Source organism: Pristis pectinata, chromosome 3, assembly GCF_009764475.1.
Source record: "Pristis pectinata isolate sPriPec2 chromosome 3, sPriPec2.1.pri, whole genome shotgun sequence".
In the NCBI taxonomy this organism is placed as follows: domain Eukaryota; kingdom Metazoa; phylum Chordata; class Chondrichthyes; order Rhinopristiformes; family Pristidae; genus Pristis; species Pristis pectinata.
In genome coordinates this window covers 92,211,534-92,236,941 of record NC_067407.1, presented here as the reverse complement: position 1 = coordinate 92,236,941, position 25,408 = coordinate 92,211,534, and the positions used below count along the sequence as shown (strand labels likewise).

Genomic DNA, 25,408 nt, shown 5'->3' with positions numbered 1-25,408 from the left:
TCCCCAACAGCATTGTGGCAGTGTTTTCTGACAATTGCCTTTTGATCTCCAAGTACATTCTACACTGTTGGTGGTAAAGCAGCAATTCCTGTCAAGTTTATCCAGAGAATATACAGCATACAAAATGTTCATTCGATCTTTTTGGTATTTGAGCTGCATGTGCCTCTTCCTCTTCACCTAACTCTATATCAGCACTGCTTCCTATTCCCAATGTGTTTATCTATCTTATCCCTGCATTCTGCTGTATTAGAATAGCTATATGTCTCCATCTTCCAGACACAGTTCCCAGTAGAGCAAACAATATTGCCAGAAGTGTCCCCGGTTTCAGGAAGCATATCCTAGGCAATAGAATAGGTCTAGAAGTGAGAGGCTGTTGTGCTGAATGGTAGCCAGCCTGAAACAGTGCAGTCATTCATCCATATTGGGGAGCCAAGCGACCCCACCAAACTTCTGCATGCAGGCACAAGGTTGCACCAGTGCACAGAGCTTCCTGGAGCCCACAGCCCATGGTGTGGAGTGCATTTAATGCCTACCGCTCGCTGTTTTTGCCAGAGCTTGCCACTAATCAGGGTTTAGAGTGGGAAGGGGACATAATCTTGAGATGGGAGAGTTGGAAGAAGTGCAGGAGTTTGGAGTGAAGGGGGGGCAGCAAGGCAGGGAGGGGGGACAGGAGAAAGATATCAGAAGGGAAACGGAGAAGATTGTGGTGGGGATGGAGAGGTGCAATGAGGAGATGGGAGAGAGGACACAGGACAGAAGAATGCTTAATACATTTGGCTGAGCTCTTAAAACCCTGAACACAATATCCTCCACATGCAGCTGGACCGCACACCATTTATCAGTGCAGTGTCCCACGGCACTAGTGCTCGTGAATCTGAATGTGCCTCGATAGTGTGACAGTGCATTCATGCAAGTTCTATTCACTTTGGTCTTCCAATTGTAATGTATTAATAAAATGGTAAAGAAAATTCATAATTTTCTGCCCTCGATGTGCTGCCATCCCAAGTGACCCTGGATTTAGTTTAGATAGTGTGGTCACTTCAGTCTGTGTTCACTCACCAGGCAAAACCTAAACTAAACAAGAAGTTTCAAAGATGGGATTCAAATCTATAATTAGCAAAGTAAATCACGCAATTGGTCTAAAATCATAACTGGGTAAAAAATGAGTATTCAAAGTGAAGCAATCTGTTGAATACCTAAAGTTAATATTGGAACTTAAACTACAAATCATATGCACTGAAAATCAGAAACCAGTTTCTTGGGGTAAATCATTCCAAGAGCAAAACAGCAGACCATTTCTGTGCAGAATGAAATAGTTTGATTCTCCTTTTTATATATACACACACAAATGCACGTTTGACACAGTTAAAGGTTTATACAGAGTTAAATGAAAATCCATTTGCCTGTTCTGTTTCCTGGTTAATTGGGCATGTTTTGGTTGCATACAGTGGAATAGAGAATGCTACAATAAGTTAAGCAGCATTGCTTCTCTTAAAATTAGGAGATTTTCTTTTTGCTGTTTTGTAATCCAGACCAGGTTTGAAACCCTGTGTCACTTTGGACAGAAGGTTTTGATCCTTGGGTGGTGGAGGTGGGTGGGGGTTGGGGTGGGGTGGGGAGAAAGGGTGTATAATTTGTTTTACAAAACACCGTCACTTGGACTAACAGCTTTCTTCAGTATCCCTGCTCTCTGCTTTTGTCCCACAAACAAGAGAAAAATTTAGAGGCTTCAAAACTGATTTGCAGTCGCCTTCCTTTAAGTTTAATACTGGCTTTCCTGCGCTGTCACTGATGGGAAGTCTGATACGTCCCATTACAAATCTTCCCTGTCCATTTGTCCTTCTGTGAGAATGAGGCTCATTGTTTCTCCCTTCAAAGACTTAGGTTTGCTGAAATGTTACAAATGTTCTCAAACCATTGATTCTGTGGCATTTCATTGTAACAGAATGGTGTTAATAAAGTCGCTTTGAATACAAACAGTTGCCTAAGGTAGAATGGAAAGCAGCGTTTAATGTTTTCTCAACTGTAATTACACTTAGCATAAACTGGGCCGTGAAAGAGTGATTATAGTTTTAGTTGTGCCATGCAGCGATCAGTTAGTTGTGTGAATGCTCCAGTTCAAAATGACTTCTCACGTATTTATAAAAGATATAAATATTTTGTCCATTTCTGAGATCACACTAGAGAGGGACTGTAGCAGAAATTGTAATAAGCTGAGATGGAATCCAACATTTCTTGCATGGTCGCCTGTATAATGTGGAGATAGCTGTGTGAAAAGGGGGGTGCCCAGCATCTAAGACCCAACACAATGAAAATGCAATGAATCGGAATGCCTCACAGATCATAGCGGAATCGGAATTTCCAGCAAGGAAAATCTTTTCATGGTGAATTAAGTGGTGGAGGAGAAAAATAGTGATGTAAAAAAGGTATGCTCAGTTTCACAAATGCTGCACCCGGTGCTCAGGGGTGGAAGATTTAAGAACCTTGGTGAAGGCTACGAAGAATAGAATGTGGAAAATTGAATTTACTAAACAATTAAGCATTGAATTAGCCTGCATCCAGTATTAGAGAGAGAGAAAAGGGAGGAGGGGGAGGGGAAAAGAGTAGGAAGAGACAAATAAATCGGAGCAGCTCATTAAGGGATAGTGAATATGTCAGCCCCGTTGTGTGGCAGTGGATATAGTTGACAGTGAATCATTGCATAGTTCTTTTAAGCAACCTTTTTTGAAGTCATACACTTAATCTGGTTAATAAAGCTTTTTTTCTGCCGAGACCAGTCTGTTTCCCATATTTTTTCATATTATATTCAGCTTTTCTATTAATTACAAGTTGTATTGCCAATCAACAAGAGTAGTAAGGGAAAGAATAAATGGAATGAGAGTGCCCTGGAGATGTCACTTCTAGAATCTGGTGTATCCCGGAACTCCCCTGGGTCTCTGCAACCTCCCACATGCCTTTCTGGTCTTCTGTTCAATTATAGTTAATGCAATAGTTTGCCATTTTCTCCTTCTAATTATATTTTCAAGTGGGATTTGTAGCAGATAGAAAAACATCCTTTTACATGTTGAGGCTTTGTGCCTGGTATTGTCAGTCCCCTGAGTGCTGTACTATTCTTTCTACAGAGCTCTGAATAAACAAGTCCCCCTTTTAAAACTAGCAATGGTGCAAGCTGACAATAAATACTTTAACCCTGCACACACTGAATATGTGTTCACGATGCAACAGCAGCTTATTTTCAATTGCTTTCAGCATCAAGCCTTTCAATGGCATTTTTTGTCACCTGTTAATATTTCGTCTTACCATCAGCAGATTGCTTTGTTTAAAAGTGTGTGCGGGCATTTGTTAGGCACTTTTAAAATGAAAAATGAGCATGATGTTTAGTGGTCAAACATCCCATGAGGTGCAATGTTAAGATAGTTGAATCAGCAACTGCAGCAAATAAAAGCCAACCCATAAAGTCTCTGCTTCTCCTTTGTGACAACAGCATTTGATATTTATGGCATTGTCATCATCTCCCTTTTCCACACAGCTCAAATAAGAGTTTGTCCCCAGGGCAAGCACAAAACTATGTGTGAACCTGGGTCGGTATTTTCATTCCCCTACTCTTGGCTAGTATAGATGCTAGTAACCCAGTGTTCACGACAGCAAACACACATCACACACATGCCACAAACAGATTTTTCAACTTGTGGGCAGATAGAAATCTGCCTGGAATGGTTTTATCTTCTTGGATGGATGTTTGTATGGTACTTAAAAACAAAACAAAATCAGCAATAAAGCAATAAAGAGATAAACAGAAGTGACTCCTAGTTCCTTCAGGATGGAATTCCTGCAAATAAGCAATATCTCCTAAGGAAAAAAGTTCTGACATGAACAAAGGATCCCCCTCCTTGAAGGGATTGTATGTGGGCACTAATCCAATGGGAAGTTCTGTAAATTGGCACTAACCACACAAATGTATACGTTGTCAGTCCATTATCTTAAAATTTGAATTTACTCACCTCAGAACCTTAATGTTTGCATTTCTGAAAACCCAAATGATTTATGCTAATTGCAGAGAGTTCAGGGCTGGGATGTCTTAAAATGTATGGGTAATAGAAATGTTTTAAAATACAAGCATGTTGTTATTCCAACATTCTTTTAAAGAGAATATCTGTTTGAACAGCAAGTCATCCCCTACCTTGTTAATAAAAAGTGTTTACTAAATAGCAATGACTGAAGGAAGAGATCCTTTACCAAGACGATCTTCCAGAATGAGAGGATTATTGAATTGCTGCTCATCCCTTTCATGGATGATGTAGAAAATGTTTATTCAAAGTAATAATAAACTGTCTATGACAATAAGACTGAAGAAGGTGGTTGATTGTTTTGAAATAATCCAAAACATGACGCAACAAATTCTAAATCATCATCTTAATGCAGTGTCAGCTGTGGTTCAGTTGGTGACATCTTATCTGTGAGTTAGAAGGATGTGGGTTCCTTCTACAGGGACTTGAACACAAAACCTAGCCTGACACGCTAATGTAGCACTGATGGAATGCTGTATTAAAGCTGTTATTCTCCTATTGAGAGATTATATTGGTACTCTGTAAAGAATCCTGCAATACTATCTATTGGAAGAGTAGATGAGTTATCCTTTGTGTTTGTCCAATAATTATTGTTCAATAAAACTTGCTTAAAACTGGTTATCCAGTCATTATCACATTGCTGCATGGGGACCTTGCTTTGTACAAGTGCTGAACTACATTGTAACAGTGACCACATGAAACTACACCAGATTATTTGAAGGTACAATGGTTGTGAACAGTGACGTATAATACAAGTCCAGCTTCAGTGATTCAAATTTTAACCATGTAGTAACTTGCTTACATTATAAATCCATTGTGAATATACGCTCCAGCGCATATTTACTGTGGTCAGACATGATGAGACTGGGAACTGAAAAAAGGGAGTCAACACTGCTTGCATCAAAGAAGCGAGATGTTTTATTAACTTTTCAAAAATAGTTGAATTATTGTTCCTTAATCTGATATTAAATGATAATTTGCCCGATGTAGGTTTACCCTTTACATATAGTGCCATTTCAGTTTGGACTGAAAACTTACCGCTGCATTTTAAGAGCATGTTCCGAAAGTTAATTAGATTATTTTTGTTCTTGTGACGAAGTGCAGATGTAGGAGGAGAGCACGCTATAATTGTTTTTATTCCTCCCGAAATTTAATTTACAACTGTTTTTTTCATATTTCAATGCAAGTTTGAAACATACCCAGTGATAAGCAGTAGCATCTGTTTTCTGCTCCATAGTACAAGGTGCCTGGGTATGAGCTGAGCATACAGAGCCCATGCGAGCCCTTGTTTTTGTTCAACCCAGGCCTGGTCCATTAGCTATACACAAATCAGCAAACACTGACTCACAAATGACTTGCCTAAACCTGCTTTCACCATGAAGCCATTTTTAAATCCCCTGTCCTTGTCTGTAATTCATTTCAACTCTTGCAATTTTATGCCACAATCAGTCCTTAAATATTGTTACCATTTTGTGGCTGAAGACAACATGCTCCTGTGTTGTTAAGTGTCATGGATCAGGGGATAGTGGTGTCACCTCTTGAATCAGAAAGTTATGGGTGCATTCCCCTCTCCAAAGACTAGAGCACAAAGATCTAAGCTGGCAGTTCTGCGCAGTGTTGTGAGAGTGCTGCCATGTTGGTAGTGCCATTGTTAAAATGCGTCTTAGTCTGCTCTCTCAGATTGACTTAAATGATCCTTGGCACCATTTTGAAGAAGTGCAGAGGAGTTCTTTTGGTGACCTGGTTAATATCTACGTCTCAACCAAAGTCACTTAAAGAGATTATCTGGCCATATTCACATGACTGTGGGAGCTTGAAATGTGCAAATTCATTGTCACATTTCCCTCATTACCTCTGGCTTTAGAACTTGCTGGGGTTGTGAAAAGTACTACAGAGATAGGAGGCTGCTTTATAAATGAACAAGCTCAAACTTAAATTATTATTTCAGTTCCACTAGTCTTAATTCTCAGTGTTGTTAATCTTATTGTTAAGGCTAGGCTATCTTCCTGATTATTTTCTTTCCTTAATATATTCTGAGGATATTGCTGGCAATGCCAGCATTTGTTTTCTGTCCCTAATGTCTCCTGGACTGAGTCAGCCAAACTGTCAACTGAATTGGTGGCTCTGGAGTCACACATAGGCCAGATGCTATAAGGATGGCAGATTTCCTTCCCTGATGAACATTTGTGAACCAGATGTGTTTATGATTACCATTACTGATGCTAGGTTTTTATTCCAGATTTATTTAATTACTTGAATTTACATTCTCCAGCTGTCATGGTGGGATTCACATTCATGTCTCTGGATCAGTGGTCCAGGCCTCATGGTACTAATCCAGTAATTTAACCGCTATACTACCATATCCATAAAGTTGTTGGTTTGTAAAGCAAATATGCTCTTGAGTAGTCCATGTGGAAAAAAAAATAGGAACAATAGGAGGCCTTTCAGCCATCCCTGCCGGTTCTACCATTTAGGTCACTTGCTGAGTTGTATCTTAGCCCCACATACCTGTGGGGAAAATAAAATGGGATTAGTGTAGCTTAGTGATCATAGTTGGTCTGCACTCAGTTGACTGTTGGGCCTGTTTCCATGCAGTGTGACTCTGTGACTCTCTATAACCTGTCTTCATTCTAAAACCCTCAAGACCCTTGCCTAACAAAAATCTATAAATATTAGTTCTGATATTTTCAATTCCCTCAGAGACTCAAGAGCTTCTTGCTCTGACTCCACTGCACTTTGTGTGAAGAAGTACTTCCTGATGTTGCTATGAATGTCTAAGCTCTAATTTTAAACTTGTATGTTATTCTGGAAGCACCCATACCACACCCCCCCCCCCCCCCCCCCATACACACACGCACACACACCCCCTCCCCCACTCACTATAGCCCCTCCCCACTGACCACCATCAAAGGGAATAGTTTCCTTCATCTACCCTATTAATTCCTTTAATCGTCTTGAAACCTCAGTTAGCTCATCTTTTAATCTTCTAAACTCAAGGGCTATAAGCCTTGTCTGTGCAACCTGTCCTCATAACTAAACCTGTTTAACCCCTTTTATCATTAGCCTAGATATGCAAACCAGTAATAGCAGCACCTTTCTGCAAATTTTGTGTCAGAAGAAACAAGTCCAATTAATGCCAACATCACGAGAAGCTTACACAGTGGTGTCCTGCATCATTTCTTGTAGTTTAATTTGTATGAGAATTGATGGATTACCTTTGCCAACTAGTTGGTTGTACTATTTACAAAAGTAACAAATCCTTATCCCTGAAAAGCTGCACAAATCTCTGACCTACACAATAAATAATTATAGGTTAAGAGTGCTGTAAACTCTACTTGCGATGCACAGACATTAAAGGATGAATTTTAACTCCACAGAATCGGCCTGGCATTCTATGCTGTGACTATTGGGAGATTTTAACATCGGTTGCCTCACCCCCCCTCCAATATGCCTCTTTAGTCTTCCAGTCCCAGTGGACAAGAGTTGCAGTTGGGAATGGGGTTTGTGAATGTTCCTGCCACTTAAGAGGTGGATGGTGGGAAAGGGTGTTCTGATCCTGAGAGATGGGAGTGGTGATACCCCAATTTCATCAGTACTGCAGGGCAGCCTAACTGTTTTCACTGAAGGTGGGCTGCTCCAGATCTCAGGTTGTTGAGCTGCCGGGATGGTCCAATGGATGAGCCAGGGTACCTGACCTCTGCTTAGGTAGCAGATTAAATGCAAAACTAGGCCCTGTTGCTTTCTGCAATGCTATTCTGCTCAACAGGAAAGGTTAAAGCTCCAACCCATGAGAGAGACTGTGGGCTCACTGTGGAAGGAGTGGTCAAGGCCATAACAATCATCTGATTCCTAACCAGAGGGGCTCGCGTTACGATCAATTCCCAAATCATTTCAGGGAGAGCAACACTTCAGTGGAGGTTCTCAGTCTCTGCTTACTTAGCCCTCCTCCCCTTCTAGTTCCTCACTAAAACCTGTGCATTTTCAGCTTGGCAGAGGTGTAATTGGAGGCTACCCAAGAAAGTGCAAATTTCCAATGGTATTATTGCTCTGAAGTCCCCAAGCTTCACACTTGAAACTTCCACCAATGCAGAACAACTGTACATCTGCAATCAGTGGCACTCTCTTGCCATTAAAGTGCCCAAATTAAACAAAATCACTTTGATACTATTAACCTATATGTAGTTCTGAATGTCATTTAAAACCGCGCTTCAGCATAAAGTACCCTTAGGACCAAAACCACTTGCAGTAAATCACTGAGCTAGTAATGGGTTAAACATTACTGTCATAGTAGTTGGACTACATATCTGTTCAAATGTTAAGGCCTTACAAGTGCTTTATAAGCTCCTGTGCAAATCACCACCTACAGGCTGCACTCTGTTTTCATTTTCCGCCAAAGAACATTAAAAAATGGCCGAAAGTTTAGCTTTTAATTTGTTGCCAGAAAGGTAGTCAGCTGCTTGGGAAAGCTGCTTTTATTGCCTGGATGGGTGCGGCTAACTGGGAAAAAAAAGAATAATAGTCTTGCAGTGAGTGCCTAGTCTTGATTGGGTTTTCTTTTCAAAATAACAACAAGCTACTTCCCCACAGGAAAACAGTGTATCCAGTGTAGCAGTGGCATTCTGCATGTCATCCAAACACTGGTTCAAAACTGGCATTGGTGACTGTGTTCAATAGATACCTGTCCTTTAGTCAGAGGAAATGGGATGTAATAGAAGGAGAAATAATATCAGGCGAGAGAGAGAAATTCATAAAATAAAAGGCCAGTTGTCACACGTTGCTGACCCTTTTGTGTTTTTGTTCTGTATAAATTGACATAACTGTAATTGTATCTTGAAATGATTCATGTCATTTTAGCCATATCACTGCAAACTTAGAACATAGAATATACAGGAACAGGCCTTCAGCTCACTGACCATGATGCCAGTTTGAACTACACATCTGCCTGCACATGCTCCGTATCCTCCATTCCCTACCCATTCATGTGCCTGTCTAATGCCTCTTAAACATTGCTCTCGTACCTGCTTCTACCACTTCCCTTGGCAGCGTGTTCCAGGCACCTACCACTCTTTATGTAAAACAAAAAATGCCTCGTAAATCTCCTTTAAACTTTTCCCCTCTCACCTTAAAGCTATGAGTTCGTCTAGTATTTGATATTTCCACCCTGGAAAAGACTCTTGACTACCCTATCTATGCCTCTCATAACTTTATATTCTTCTGTGGGCACATAATAACTTCCCTCTGTGATAACCTAGATTAAGTATAAAATTGGTTTGGAAATGTGTATCAGTAATGGAAATGCAAAGACAACTTTATTATTGGGCATTCTAATACTTAAAGGATGAGGGTCTTTTAAATTATGCCCTATAGTTCTGTTGTAATAATGAGGACTGGACTGATGCTATTTTGTATCTGCTACAGTCATGGATCCTCAGTGACTGTATAAAGGCTAAAGCTTGACTTTCATATATGGTAGAATAGGACAAAAGGATGAAAGAATGAAAGATAATGGACAAGCAATACAGTGACAGCAACAATTTGCATTTGAATGGCATCTTTAATTGAAGAAAAACACCCAACATTCTTCACAGAGGTGTAATCAGACAAAACGAAGCTGATACTCGGAAAGGTGACCCAGTATTTAAATGTACAATTATATATAATTGAAGAACAATTGCACATGATGTGTGAGAGTGATGGTGTCCACAATGCGTGTAAAGAGAGATCAAGGCATGACTCCCAGTGTTCTGTGATCCTTCATGTCCACCTGAGAGAGGAGGTGGGGCCTTAATATAAGACCCCATCTGAAAGATGATAGACACTTCTTTGGTGTTGCATTGGACCATCAGCCTAGATTTTTCTGCTCAAGCCTCTGGATGGGACTTTGCTTTTTGTTTTCATTTTTCAGGATGTGGGCCTTGCTGAGAAGGCCATTTGTTGCCCATCTCTCATTGCCCTTGAAAGGTGGTGGGACAGGTCTTTCGCTCCTTGTGAGGATGGGAAGGAGATTTGATTCACACTGGTGTGTGTGCCCCATCACACTAGCTGCCAGGAAGTCCTTTAACTTTTCCTCATTTCATTCAGTGAAGTGCTGGAGCTGTACTAGCAACTGAAAGTTGATGCACACCTGATATCAGCAATGCTCCCGATGACTCACTGAGGCAGACTGAGGTGTACGGAGCTGCGTGCACACCAAACAAATGACACATTGATGCTCCATCCAATGGCCCGAAAGTGTCACAGAAGAATAGGAAGTGCTTTCTGTCCATGTCTTTTGCCTGAGCTAAGGTACAATGTAGTGATGTTGGTCAGCATTCAGCTTTCAGCTCCCTTATCAGTGTCATTCCCTCCCCCAGACTTGGAACAGAGATCATGATGACACAGCATCAACGCGCTCAGGTGGGACACCAGGACCCTCCAGCGGGGGACATACATCACACAGTGGGGATAACAGCAGTGAACAAGGTAAGAGACCACTTGATGGCTGCCAACTTGATATGGCTGTTAATGAAATAACTAGTGGAACTCCCTCTCGCTAAAGAGTTGAGAAGCTCCATCAAATAGCAATGTGATAATGAGCAGCTAACCTGTTTTTAATGATGGTGTAAGGATAAATGTTGGCCAGGGCATTGGGATTACCTCTCTGCTTTTCCTGACGTTGTGTCATGGGATCTTTACCGTCCATGGGAGGAACATTCAGTCATTAGTTTAATGTTCCATCTGAAGCATCGCACCTGACCGTCCAACACTCCTGCAGTGTCAGCCCTGGACTTCTGTGCTTGTCTCTGGAACAAGGCAAACCCACAACCATCCAAGACGTGAGAGCGCTACCAAGTGAGCCAAGACTGACAGGAAGGAAGGGTGGGGAGACAAGGGTTTGGAAATTAGACTGTGAAAATTTACACAGCAATCAAGGGTGGAAGAAGGGGGAAATGTTCACTGTGTTTTTTCCCCTTGGCTAATGGGGCCAGCTCAAGCCAGTTTTATACTTCACTTTATTACTTCTCTAAGGATTAGATAACATTAAGGATCAAATTGGCTTCTTAATTGAACTGCTGTGCACTGTTCGTTTACTTAGTTGGGATGGATGGCAGGGTAGGCTACAGTTCCATGTCTGACATGAATTTTAATGGAAATAATATGGGTGCATACGACTTGTATGCAACGGTTCAACAGCATTGCCACATATTGTAAGAAATAGAAGTAGGCTGTGGATTCTTTTTGCCAATCAATAAGCTCATACCAATCATCTATCTGAGGACCACTTTTGCATCCAGTTCCCATATCACACAATCCCCTTCCTGTCCAAGACTCTTATTGATCTTGGCCTTGAAGGTACTCAATGACTGAGCATCCACAGCCCTACGGAAAATGTCTAAGATTCTTTATCGTCTGGGTGAAGAAATTTCTGAGTTCTAAATAGCCTGTTACTCTGAGACAGTGCCTCTCCGATCTATACTCCACTTAGCATCTATCCTGTCAATCCTGTTTAGAATTTTACTTCTTTCAATGAAATCATCTCATTCTTCTAAACTTCAGTGAGCATCAGTTCAGATGAAGGATCTCGACCCGAATCGTCAACTGTCTATTTCTCTCTGTAGATGGTACCTGACCTGCTGAGTTCCTCCAGTAGTTTGTTTTTTAAGCTATTTATCTAACTGCCTCTTCCCAGTTCTCAATCTGTAGCTTGTAAGTTATAGTTCTTCAAGTACCACACTATTTAGCATCGTAATTGCTGGCTACAATAGCTATTGTTAGCTTTAGTACTCACTCGTATTAGTGGAATACAAGAGGAACTAATGCCCAGATGATACTGTAACCTATATAACACAGACAGTGGCTGTCACATTATTGTTGTGATCACATTGATTGTTCCTGAACTCTTTGAGTAAACCTAATCTCTATTATGGAATAGATGTCATTTATTAATAATTTTAAAACTAATTAAAAAATGTAACTAAATACTGGAGAAAAGTTTGCTATTCAATATAGTTAGCCTGCCATGATAGCCTGATACTTTGTCACATATATACAATTTGAGTATGTGTGAAGATGTGACTTACACTGATTTGTGTAATGGCACGGATTGAGAGGAGCATTGCAATATCAGTGATAAACTGAAAGCAAAAAAAACTTTGAATTTAAAATTCTCGCAAGTTGCAGGGAGCAAATGAGTAATCTTTTAGCCTCTAAATTTGCTTTTAAACAAAATGTAACAACTCGCATTTGAACGAACGACTTGTAAAAGGTTTATTGGTTTAACCAAACATACTGCTTTCTTTTAAATTAATTTTTAATGAACTAACTAAATCAAAAAGCGAGCTAAATTTGTGTTATCACAAGACAGAACAATGCTATGAAAAAAATTCCAAACTACATTGTATACGAATAGATTAGAAAGCTGTTAAATGGATTGGTTTGTAATTTGCTTAAACATAGGGTATCTGCCCCAGTATTTTAGCTTGTTAAAAATATGGACAAGATGGACAGTTGGCAATGTATTTTGAAGAGTATTTTGGAGCATTTTGGAGAAAATATTTCTCCAGTGCTTTGTCCAGTCTGATTTTACTGGTTGGGCTGGAAAACATGATGGAGTTCTTGGTGTTTGTCCTGCACACTTTATCAATACAACTGAGTCCTCTGTGTATAAGACAACCATGTCACTTGGGCAAGGCACTTTTGCTGATTTGAAACCCATGAATGGCAAACTCAGGCAGTCCTTAAGTGGAAGTTTGAAGGATGCCTGCTGGTAGATTCTCCTTCAAATATGTATCTTGATGTTCAGTCTATCACCATTCGTCTCCATGTCTGTCTACTATGGGTCAGATCCCCCAGTACTTGGGTGTGTGTCTGACCCCTCACCATCTAATTTTGAGACTGCCCCCACCCCCCACCCAATCACATGTCTGACACCTCCATCCATGCCCCTGATGCTGCCTTATGCCCTGGATGGCCTATTCCACAATTTTGCTTATCTCCATTGCTTTTCCACTGACATTCTCTATCCTTGGATGTCCCATCTCCAAATGCCTTTTTACCTGCCAATGCTTCTCTTGTCACTCCATCAGTGCAAGTCAACAGTGGCCTTCTCTCTGAATATCGAATCAGTCAACATTTCCCACCACTTTCTCCACACCCTCCACCCCCCCAAAACTCCAGTTCACTGCATACTCCAGCTCCTGAGAGTTGTAGCCCATCTGACTCAGACTTCCTCCACAGGTTCTACAAAGGCAGCCCTAGCAGGGGGAAAGGCCTTTGTGTGTGTTTAGGCATGCAAGGCTTATTTTATTGTACATGGCACTTTGGATCTACTGCTTTTTGTAATTTAGGCCCTTAGAAAACTAGTTTGCAGTTCCATATGTATGTGCTTTTATAGCACAGAAGAATTTTTTCCATCTTTTTTTACCTGAATGATTGCAGACTAGGGTTAAACCACCATAAACACTGGTGATGGATTTGAGGTGTGTGTTGCAATGTGTACGAGATAAGTATTACATGCTTTTCTGTGTGCAGTATGCAGTGTTTATGTGTTTGTTTGTGTGTGTGTGTGTGTGTGTGTTTGCCTGTGTGTGTTTGCCTGTGTGTGTGTGTATGTGTGTGTGTTTGCCTGTGTGCAGTATGCAGTGTTTGTGTGTGTGTGTGTGTGTGTGTGTTTGTGTGTGTTTACCTGTGTGCAGTATGCAGTGTTTATGTGATTTGTGTGTGCGAGCGTGTGAGTGTGATAAACCGGAGCCAAAAAGCAACTCCATTTATTATTGAAGAGGACATTAAGACGGCTGTTTCAGGCCCTGTGAAGCTGGCTAGATGAGGGAAAGGGTCCACATTATGTTCCAGGTGACTGAGCAACGATTTACTGGAGATAGTAGCTTGCTTTTTTAGATGAAGAAAGGAATAACAGCACAGAAGCGGCACAGAAGCAGCCAGATGTCTAATGAGTAATGGGATAGGTGGGAAGGAACACTCTGATTGGATGGCTTAATGAGCACATTTTGTACAGAGTTTCGGCTGCAGTTCCCCTTGACCTTTGCTCTTTATTGACCAATCTTGACACTTCATTTTTCACATTCTTCCAATTATCACTAGGCTGGAGTGTGGCCCTATCCCCACACTGATTTCTGCGCCCCCCATCCAACTATGCCTCCATCCCACTTTTAGACAACTTGTAAGCAATTTATAGAGCATCAAGGACCTTATGATTTACAAAGCGAGCAATTCAGATTTGTTGAAATCTGAGACTGATGTCACAATTTTTTCATGGTTCATCATTATCAAAACAAGAAACATCAACACTTGTCCTTGTTGTTAATAGTTGGAAAAGGTTCATTCTCATCAATTAATTATTTTAATCAGAAACTACTGCAAGGATTACAAGTATGGTTTATTTACAATTATCTGTAGTAGTATGTTGAATTTACAGCAATAGGCAGGCGTACCAACTAAACTGTGCTGATGTTTATACTCTACAAGACTCTGTCTGTTCCACCTCACCTCACCCTTTCAACATCTCTCTCTATTCCTACTTCTCTCATGTGGTCAACTAGTTCCTTTTGAAAACTTCTAGCCTTCTAAGATAGAAGGGTGATATCACCTGGGCTGAAAACATTCTATTGGTGGAGAGACTTGCATTCTGATACCCTGCGAATAAAGGAATTCTCTCATGGATTTATTAGTATTGTATTCTTGGCCTCTAGTTTGGGTCACTTTATTAGCACACTCCCAACCCAAATGTTGCAACCTCTCTCTTTAGCATCACTGAACTCAATGTGTTACAGTACAAACATTGTGAATGTGCTTCAGCCAAAAACAGGTTTAAAATCTTACAGTGAGTAAATTACACCAGTAGGGACATGCTTATTTAAAAAAAAACTTGAAAGGCAACTTAATTTTATCGCATTTACCTGGAGATTATTTTAAAAGAAGGTGAAGGAGGAGGGAAGGGTGGAGAGACTGGGCACAGTCACCATGCTTCACTTTTATCTGCTCAATATTCAGTAATCAACACTCCAGTTCTGGTGAGTCTTTCAAAGCGACACATTTTGAAAATGTACGACTAAAGGCCTTTTCCTGCTGTGACCGGAGTGGGGCTGGGAGACATCTGCAGATGAATTAAAAGTGAAATATTAAAATACACCAAAATACGACACGGTGGGTCAGGGATGAGGGTGTGACCCAGCAGAGGTGGAGAACCAGCTGCAGCAGGCCAATGCTGGTCAAGCCAGGAAAGCGGGCCGGTTGGAGCTGAGTGCTGTTCTTGGCCCATGGTTACTTCCCACAGTGCTGGTGTGGCCATGTCTCATTTGATAATCACAGGATGAAGTGGAATAGAGCATATACATGGCTGTGGGCATAAAGTAATAGATGAAAGTGGTTCCTGTTGGGAAGAAGAAGCAGGTATAAGATAAAAGGATATTCTCATGGCCCATAACCCTGAAAGACTTCAATAGTGATATAGAGTTAACAAAAGGGGTACCATTGAAACCTCACAGAAATTATTGGGTCAACAAGACCATTAATGGGCATCCATCCATGCACTTGGCCACCAATTTTAAGCTGCATAACATAATAACCTATGGTACCAGCAAGGCTTGAATGCTTCACTTTTCACCCAACACACCCAGAGGCCTGTGTGCTTTTGAACTATGGCCGAGGCCTGAAGGCTTTGAAGGAGAAAGGATGTTTTCTGACTGGTTATTTTGTAGGTCCAGCAAACAGGAGGGGGAAAAAAAGGCTTTTTCCATGAAGCAAGGACAGAGGTGAAATGGACTGCCCTTTAAGCAAGCTTTTGATCATTTAAAAAAAAACAATTGATCACCATGAGTGCGGTTGTCATTAGCAGACATCGACTGATGGCAATTTGTCACAAGCTTAGAAGGTCATTCTGACTGTGGATGCTTAAGCCTGTCTTGATTGACCTTTTACTGCTGCCATTGTCATGTGATTGTTTCAGCTCAACATGACCTTGGATCTGAAGGAAGACAGACAGGGCACCAGCCAGTCACAGCTTCCCAGCAGGCAACCGGCCTTTGCTGCTTAGTATGTTGCAAACTATTACATAATAAGAGAGTTACAGTGAATTTTAGTGATTGTGGTATTTCCTGATAAGTCTGTGCTCTGTGCTTATAGCAATGCCTCTGTTACCTACAAGGAAGTGCCACGTGGTCCAATTCCTTTACATCTCCCGTGTCTACCACGTCTATCAAAATCTATTGTACATGTGTAGTATCAAGGGACCTAGGAGCAGGAAGAGGCCATTCAGCCTCTCAGACCTGTTTCACCATTGGTGAACTAGTGAACAGAAGAGCATCTTCAAAAAGTTAGGATCTAATAAATAAGGTATGCTGAGTCTGAGAAGATAGAATGACCCTCTTGGCATTACTGCAGACCACTGCTGGCCTCTGTTTGCCTCCACCACCGTGCCTTCCCACCCACCTTTCCACTGTTCTCCAACAGCATTCCCCAACCATTCTGCCAGAACATACCTTGGGACTCGAGGGCCTGAGTTATAGGGAGAAGTGGGTCGGTAGAACTTTATTCTTATACAGGTGTATGAAATCATGAGGGGCATAAGCAGGGTGAATGCACACTGTCTTTTTCCAAGGGAAAGGGAACCAAAAACTAGAGGGCATAGGTTTAAGGTGAGAGGGGAAAGATTTAATAGAATCTTGAGGGGCAACTTTTTTACACATGAGGGTGGTATGTATATGGAATGAGCTGCCAATGGAAGTGGTTGAGGTGGGTACAATAACGTACAATAACTATATGGATAGGAAAGGTTTAGAGGGATATGGGCCAAACATGGCAAAGGGGACAAGCTTAGTTGGGCACCTTGGTCAGCATAGACGAGTTGGGCTGAAGGACCTGCTTCCGTGCTGTTATACTCTGTTACTCTATGGTCTGCTGCCATGATTGGAAGGCACCAGAATGCTCAGCTGACCGAAAGAAGTGCATGTGGCAGCAACAGATTGCTCGACTAGTTAAGGTAAGGTCCGAGGGCTAATCTTGGGCAGCACTCTGTAGTGCCCTGAGCATGTAAACAGGTACAGAGAATCTTATCCCACCAGTTTCTATCCCTACTACATCCCCTTATTCAAAGGGTGTGCTTGCTGTTTGTTTCATTGAGTTGCAAGTTAAACTCATCATTACCCAATTGTTAATGGAAGTGCAATGGCAATACTAATCCTTAAGTTCAAATATTTAAAAGTAATTCGGAACACAGCTAAGTTCTGTGCATATCAGAAATGAGCATTCCTCTCCCTGAGGCTTGTTGGGAGTGATGCAGTTACATAGTTCATGGAAATGGTATTTACTTGATTTTTAAAAAATTAAGCTTGGAATGTCTTATATCGGAGGTTATAGTAGATGAGAATCTGGTATACAGTTTTTACAGTGAGGGATTAAGGAACTTGATATGCAAATGCTAGACCCCCAAATATGAACTATGAATATTCTTCAAATGAGTTCCTGAATTTTCCGCTTATGCTCACAGTTCATCCTTCATGGTACTCTAGTCCATAATTTAGATATTTAGTCCCCTATTCAGTGAGCATCTGTGGATCTGTAAAATTGCATTTTCCAGAAAATCTTCCACAAAAGCCACTTAGAGAGATTTTGCTGGTGTGAAATATAGAATTGAGCTGCTGGAACGTTACTGAATACCAAGACTGAATGCTAAAATGGAAGTGCGAGCTTCAGATTAGTATCTCTCTGTTAATCTACTAAACAACAGTTGACTGCATCCTGGAGAATTCAATGCCAGGAGTTGTAGAATGATTATTAATTCACCCACAAACAGTATACCATAGCCCAACAAATGTTTTTTGGCAGCATATCTTTAATAACCACATTAAAGGAAGGTGGGGACTGCTTCAACCCCCACTTTAACCCCTCTTTCTTGATAGACCAGGCAAACTCCCAAATCAGCATGTAGGACCAGTCTGTGTCATTTCTGCCCTCTGAGTCCCTGCCTCTATTCAGTCAGATCATGGTTGACCTGCGTTTTATATTAACCTTAGAGCTTGATGTTCAGAATTGATGCCAGGAAGTGTTCCTTCAAACAAAGGCTTGAGGAAATCTGGAACTCAGTCCTCCCAAAATGTATTGAGGGAGAGGGTCAATCAGGTGCTTGAGTTGAGCTTTTCTGTACACAGAATCTACAGGACAGAAAGCAGGCCATTCATCCCAACCTGGCCGTGCTAGCTTTTATATTCCGCTTCAGAATCCTCCCACTCTAATCACATGTTCCCTTTATTTCCTCCTCCCTCACAAACGCATCAGGTCTCCTCTTAACACATAGTCGCTTTCTCCTCCCTGAGGCAATGGGCTTCTCATTCTCACATTCTGTGTGTACAGAAAATACCTCACAAATTCTTAATGTAATCATTTAGCAGCAATTTTATACTGAAGCTCCCTTATTTTGGACTCCTACAAGACAATTATGCTCTCTCCTCTCTGACATCATTATTAAAATCTCTTATCAAGTTTTATCGTCTGCTATCCTAGTCCTGTTTTTTCTTAGGGCCTTAGCTTGCTCGATCTTTCCTGACTGTAGCTTCTTCACTATTACAGCAGCATCATTAGTTCTTAGATATTCACCCTAGGTCAGCAACCCAAGACGTACTATGTAGAAGTATCAGCATGTTACACTCTGCCTCTGTAGTGCTCCTGACCTGGGATGAATTTCTTGACAACTCCAACTTTTTCTGCATTTTTCTTGTGTTCTATATTATTTTTATAATATGAAAACCACGACAGTGAACAGTACTCCAACATTCTTTTGGCAGAATTATTGCCATATTCTACAGGAGGGCTCTGTGGGATACTTACAAGTGGAGATTACATACCTACTTTAACCACTGACTGGACACTTTGGGAAATGATTTCATCCATCCATTTCTTTTACTTATTTCTCATTCCATGCTGATCCTCACTATTACAGTCTCCCTGCCTAACTATTCTGTGGGAGTACTTTCACCCCAACATTTGCTGCAGTTCAAAAAAGCAGCTTGGGCATCACTTTCTCAAGGGTAATTAGGGATAGCCTTGCAAATGACTCCCAAATTTTGGGATGGAATAAGAAGTGTTTATTAAAACCTAAAATCTTTCCATAATTTCAATTTTATGTGGTATTGGAAAAGTAGGTAAAATAACTTTTAAAAATTTTCTAATCTGTAAATATCGAAAAAAATGTGATCTAGGCAAATTGTATTTATTAGACAACTGTTCAAAAGACAAAAATTAGTTATCAATGAATAGATCACGAAAGCATGTTATTCCCTTCATTTTCCGTAAAGAAAAAGCTAAATCAATTCTGGATGGTTGAAAAGAAAAAGTTGGATTGGAAAGAAGTGTTTATGACTTCCAAACAAGACCCTGGTGGAAATTCACATTTACAAACTTAAACAGGGTGCCTATTAACAAAAACGATTGGGCTCCAGTTTATATAAAAATACTAGTTTTCTCTTCTCAATTTAATAATAACAAAAATGAAGCCTTTTAGTTAAGCAAGAACACAACCTATGGCTTGGAATCCCTGCAGAATCATTATTTGCATGCTCTGACGCAGTTTGTTTCAGCAGTATGCAGACATTTACATACGTTGAGACAATCTTCAGGTTTATTCTCAGCACCAGGTAATTTAGTGGTACCTAATTAAATCCAAAACTCTAAATTCAAAAAAATGCAAAGAAGTTATTGAAAAAAATGCCTGGTGTTGACTGAAGAAAATGTGCTCATATTGTATTATCAGCCTAGCAAAGCATCCCATGATGTTTCACTAGAGTGTTCTCAAACAAAATTTGAGTCATATATTAGGGCTGATGAGCAAAAACCTGGTCAGGGAAGTAAGTTTTAAAGAGTGTCTTAAGACAGGAAGAGGGACAGAGAGATTGAGGGACCCATTCTTTGGCTGTTGAATACAAGTTCCCCAGTGGTGGTATGATTATACTCTGAGTTCTGTTTCTAGAAGAGATTACCAGGCAGAGAGAGAAAAAGGTTCAAGGATGCTTAAATCTCCTTGAAAAAATTGCAATGTTCCCTTTGACTCTTGGGAATTCCTGGCCCATGACTGCTCAAAGTGAAGAAGGAACATTTGAGATAGTACGGAGGACTTTAGTCCTTGCATCGCCTCTCTAACTACCAACGCACCCTCCCATAGGCACCTCCCTCCCCATCTGTGGAATAGTCAGCAGTTCCCACTTAATAACCTCATTATTAAGGTCATTATTATGAGGTCAGCACCTCATAACCTTCAAAACCAGACTGGAAGTAAATGATCCTCAACTCCGAGGAGCTGCCCATAAAGAAGACACTTGGAGGTGACTGGGAGTCCAGAACTGGATGAATACTGATACGTTGCAAGGTTGTAGACTGGAGAAGGGATGAGTCAATGGAAGGATTTGAAAACGAGGACAAGAGTTTTAAAATTGAACCATTATTTACTCAGAAACCAATATAGCAAGCATTAGTGATGGGTAAATGGGATTGGATGTGAGTTAGGACACTGTTAATTCTGACTTTCTCACAAAGCACTGATGAGAATGGTTTGGAAACTGATGGTAAAGGATTGACAGGTGATTCATTCTACCACCCCCCCCCCCCCCCCATAAGTGAATGCTGTAAGTTATAACTGTTGCAACAGAATTGTTTGATCACCTGGAAATTGCCTCCTTCCCTGTGATAGCTTTTGAATTACTTGTTATGTTTGCCAAGCGTACTGTTTATTACCTAATTGAATATCAGTAGCAAATGCACCCAAGATAAATGAAAATGCAAGTACTTATTGACCTTGACTTGTTTTCACAAGTTGTTGGAGTTGATGGCTTTATTGCTGTTCAGTTGATAACAGTTGAAACACTGCCTACCCCAGGGAAAAAGCTCTAATTCCCAGGGAGAAAAAAAATGCTTGTTTGCTCTGGGAACTGGTCCTATGCTGAAGCGCTAATGTCAACATCCACCTGAGCTGTGGGAAAGATCAGACATAGGCCAATGGCACTGTCTTACAGCTTCATTTTCAAAGATATTGCAGACATTCTGATGCAAAGAAACCCTGCAACCTTTAAACTCTGCCAGCTCAAAATTTTGCACAAACTACTAATTTACAAGAAAGAGCGTGGTAAGATTTAAAACAAAAATATTTAACCATTTACAATGCATGCAAGGAATATTGAAAGGGACTTAGGAAGGACTTCAGCTTGCTTGAGCCTGTTAAATGAGAATCAGATAGGTTATTCAACCCTCAAGCCTTATACAGAGAAGATAAGGAAGCCATTCAGCCCCTTAGCTAGTTCTACCATGTACCTATTTCTACTGGAAGTCTATCCAAATTAAATATTGAAATTTTCTGCTGAGTTCCAGCCTCAATAATTTCTTTGGAGAGAGAATTCCAGATTTTTGTTTGTAGTACTTGATGCTCAGTTCGTAAGTTCCTCTTTAACTATAAGAGAGAATTTCAGACAAGCTTATTAAAGCTTAAATGTCTTTATCTGAAATTACTACAGGCAGTTTCAAAGCTTCAGAGAGCAGATGTGTTAGACATGAGTTTGGGTCCATTCTGGCAGTGTGCAGAAGTGATGACTTTTTTCCAAAGATATCTATTTAGTTTCTTTCGTGTTGAGTAAAATGAACAAAGTGTATGGTTAGAACAAATAGGTTAAGAAATGTAGTTAGGGTTCCAGATTTCAGAGTTAAAAAGAAAGAAATTTTTGAAGATAGCATCTCTAATGAACAGAGAAAGAGGCTTGGGTGCACATGTGTCTGGTGAGTGTATGTTTCACATGTTAAATTAATGACAGTCATGCATCCTCCAAAAGAAAATTGTTATTTTAGGTCACATGGAGAGGGAGGCAGAGGAAAGGTTTTGACAGTTGGATGTATGATCCTGAGTGATCAGCAATGAAACAACAGCCCCATAAGCATTATTTTTGCAAACAAAGCTACTCAACAAAAGAAAAATGGAAAGGCCGGTACCTATGACACAATGCAGCCAAAAACCTATAGCTATGGTCATAAAAATAGAGCTAAGAAAACATAGTTCCCAGATCAATTTATACTTTGCTTAGTTTATTACGTAGAATAATAGCTCAAAGAATATTGGGAGAGGGTTCTTATGCACTGAAGTTATAAAATCATTCATGATTTTGCTAAACCTGGCACACAGAGGGAACCGTTCCTCATCCTTTGCATGTTGTTATTTTATGATAATAAGTATTCAAACCATAAATGTTTCAGTGAATGGTGCTTTTAAAAGTTTTACTGTGTGCTATTGCACACCTTGCCATTGTCCTTAATTTACCTGTATCTTGGTGCCTATGAATTAGAAGAAGGTTATTTGCAGGGCAAGTTCCGCAAGGCCAAAGTCGTTAACACCTGGTTAGCCAATACTGTGGGGCTGATGTTGAAGAAAGTGCTGCACTGTCAAAGGCAGAGTTAAGCTGTGGCCCTGCTTTCCTTCTCAGAGAGATAGAAAAGATCCCTTTGCACTGTTTGAAGAAGAGAAGGGAAGTTCTCCAAAAGAAGGAGGAGGAAGCATTTAAATTGGTAATAAAGTGATGTCCTTTATCATGTTTTCCATCAGCAGTGCCAGTCATGTCAGGTATCTTACTGATTCCAACTTTACTAAAACCATTTCAAATCTTAAATTGCCCCGCAGAGTTCAATCTGTCACGGTGTGCTCGATGCACTCTGATACATTACCAGAATTTGCAGAAAGTTGTGAGATGGTCGGACTTTATTCTCAAGGGAGGAACCTAAGCTATCGCAAGTACCTAACTCCAGCAGCACCCCTGGCATTTTCTCTTTCGGCCCTCTACTCGCCGCCACAGTACAGACTGCCTATCGAGGTCTGGGATTGTGCCAGGAAATCACCAAAACTATTCAGGTTTCTCAGTTCACTGAGGCATCACCACAACAAGCGGAATTTTCATTCCACCTCACTTATAACCCCTCGGGAATGGAAAACCTAGACTTGAATTTCTGTTGTTTATCTTACATGAGAATAAGAGAAGACATCAGGACATCCCAAAGTGTCTTACAGCTCATTAAATACTTAGGCAGTGCAACTACTGTTGTAGTTTAGGAGCAGTCAGCTTACACACAGCAAGCTCACAAATGACAATGTGATAATGCCCAAGTAATCTGTTTAAATGATACTTCAGGATTGAGGAATTAATATGGCCAGGATATCTCAGAAAGCACCTGTCAGTTTAACACTTCATTAGAAAGATGCACATGTGACAGTGTAGCACTCCCTCGATAAGGCGCTGGAGAAGCGCCGAGATTTTTGTGCTGAAGTTACTGGTGTGGGATTTGAATCCACATCCTTCTGACTTGGAGAGAAGAGTCACAGCCACAGCTGGTATATAAACTAATATTAAGTTTTCTTTTGAATTATCTACATGACCAAGCACACTGAGAGCGCACATCTTATTCCAGTTTTTCGGTGTTGGCAGAAATCACCCAAACTCATCTTTCTGCTTGTCAAGATGGAGTGTGTTTTGTGATAAAGCAGTGAGTGACAATTGAATGAGAACTAGTCAACAGCCACAAAGACACATGAGGGTGTTGAGAGACACCATCAGATACATGTTAGCCAAATTTCCAGCAAGATCTGATAGAACATTGAGTTGCTGTATCTCTAGCTGATTGGGGTAGCAAGGTTAGCATGGTAAGAGAAGGGAAGTTGTCAGTGTGAAGTGATGGATGTGATGGAGAATTTTAACTCTTCTTTACTCCCTATCTCTATATTTCGTACAGCTAATCCTATTGGGTTTGTTTTTAATGTTTGATTAGGAGATTAGGTGGATATCCAATCAATGGAATGAATTGTTTCTATTTGATCTTCATTCAATTGCTCTGTATTATCATTTGTGGCTTTCAAAATCCTATATGGGAGCAAGCCAGTTATAGCCTGGGCTTTTTGAAACAAAAATTTGGCCTGCTGCAGATCTCTTCATTTATGGCCTAAGCGATTCATCAGGATGCTTACCAGCCACTTTAGGTTTTATGAAATCATTTAATGGATGAAAAGATATCACTGCAGATTATTCCTGGTTCTTTCAAAGTTGTTTAGTGGCAGCGATTGTGATAACTAACCTGGTCATGAGTTTAATTGCTCATTTTTTCTCTTTTTTAGTAGCAGAGTAATTATAGAAATAAGGTTTGAAGAATGGCTCATCGTCATTACTTGCAATGTCGGGATGCAGAATATCAGACTGAACTGTATTGTGTTTAATGTGACAACGTTGTGCTAATTTTAGCTTGGAAAGAGGATGAAGATAAACTGACTATTGCTAGGTTCCATATGCCATGCCAGTGATAATACTGTATTGTGCAATACCCTGTGAATTATACTACTATTACAATTTCTGGGATATAAGGGTAGAGTCTTCATAATACAGAATGTCTGTTGAAACTAGTGCATGGAAGATATCCTGCTGCTTTTGTTTAGTTCCTGCACATTTAACGAACATTGGAAGCTGTATTGCTATTAGTCATGCCGTATAAGCATTAGCTTATCAAACAGGTTAAGTACAGGTTTAATTCAGAGTTTGGCCAGAAAAATGATCTGATTCATTTGCATTGTTTTTTAAACCCACTATGTTCAGGTTCTAAAACACTTCCAAAGCACTTTCTCTCTGGTAAAATGAAATTCCAACAAATTCCCGATTACCCAAGCAACTGACAGAGCAGTTCCATATTTGGGGGAATTTAGTCCTACAGATGCAGCTAAAGAGTGTTTGAGCTTTTTATTTGTAACTGAGACCACTTCACAGGGCAGGGAGTGTTTGCTCTTGTTAAGCTGAGAAAAACTCCCAGTGTGGACACTGCAGATAGAGTGAGCCTTGTTGTAGGATTTGGAGGGTGGGTGAAAGCATTGTGTTCACAACTGCCAAAGAGCTTGACCTCTGGGTGACCCTGGCCAAACAAAGGCAGAGCTGAAGAGGCTTCTTTTGACATGGATACCATTGAGGGTTTTTTTTTAGCAGAGAGATAACCTGACCCTCGCAGATTTCCAGGGAGTGAGGTTCAAAATGCCTGACACAAGAAATTCCCAAGTTTGTCTTGGAGGAATTAAACTGTTGTAAGGTGAGCAATATCAAATGCTGCTGGGGAGAGGTTAGCACAAAAGGTGGTGCTAATGCAGTGTGTGCAAGATGGTGGAATGTGCATTTTAGTAAGTTTCTGTTGCTAAGCTGTGTTGCCTTGATGAAGAAACACACACATTTTAACAGGTAATTTGATCTTTGCAGCGGCTCATAAAGCTGAAAAATAGGCAGGGCTCCATTGATGGAAATGGCCGATCAGTGCTGAATAAATGGGGTCTGGCATTAAGCAATGTCAAATCTTCG

The 25,408-nt window shown here is 40.6% G+C and overlaps 1 protein-coding gene across 4 annotated transcripts in view; it reads left to right on the top strand.

Annotated features, from left to right (window-relative positions):
• The window catches only part of LOC127568334 (homeobox protein Meis1), a 196,956-nt gene that overhangs the window by 22,197 nt on the left and 149,351 nt on the right, over positions 1 to 25,408 (top strand). For all 4 annotated transcript variants that reach the window (XM_052011954.1, XM_052011953.1, XM_052011956.1 and 1 more), the window contains exon 7: positions 10,421 to 10,529. In XM_052011954.1, coding sequence (XP_051867914.1) covers positions 10,421 to 10,529 — 109 coding nt within the window. The remainder of the gene's footprint in view (positions 1 to 10,420; positions 10,530 to 25,408) is intronic.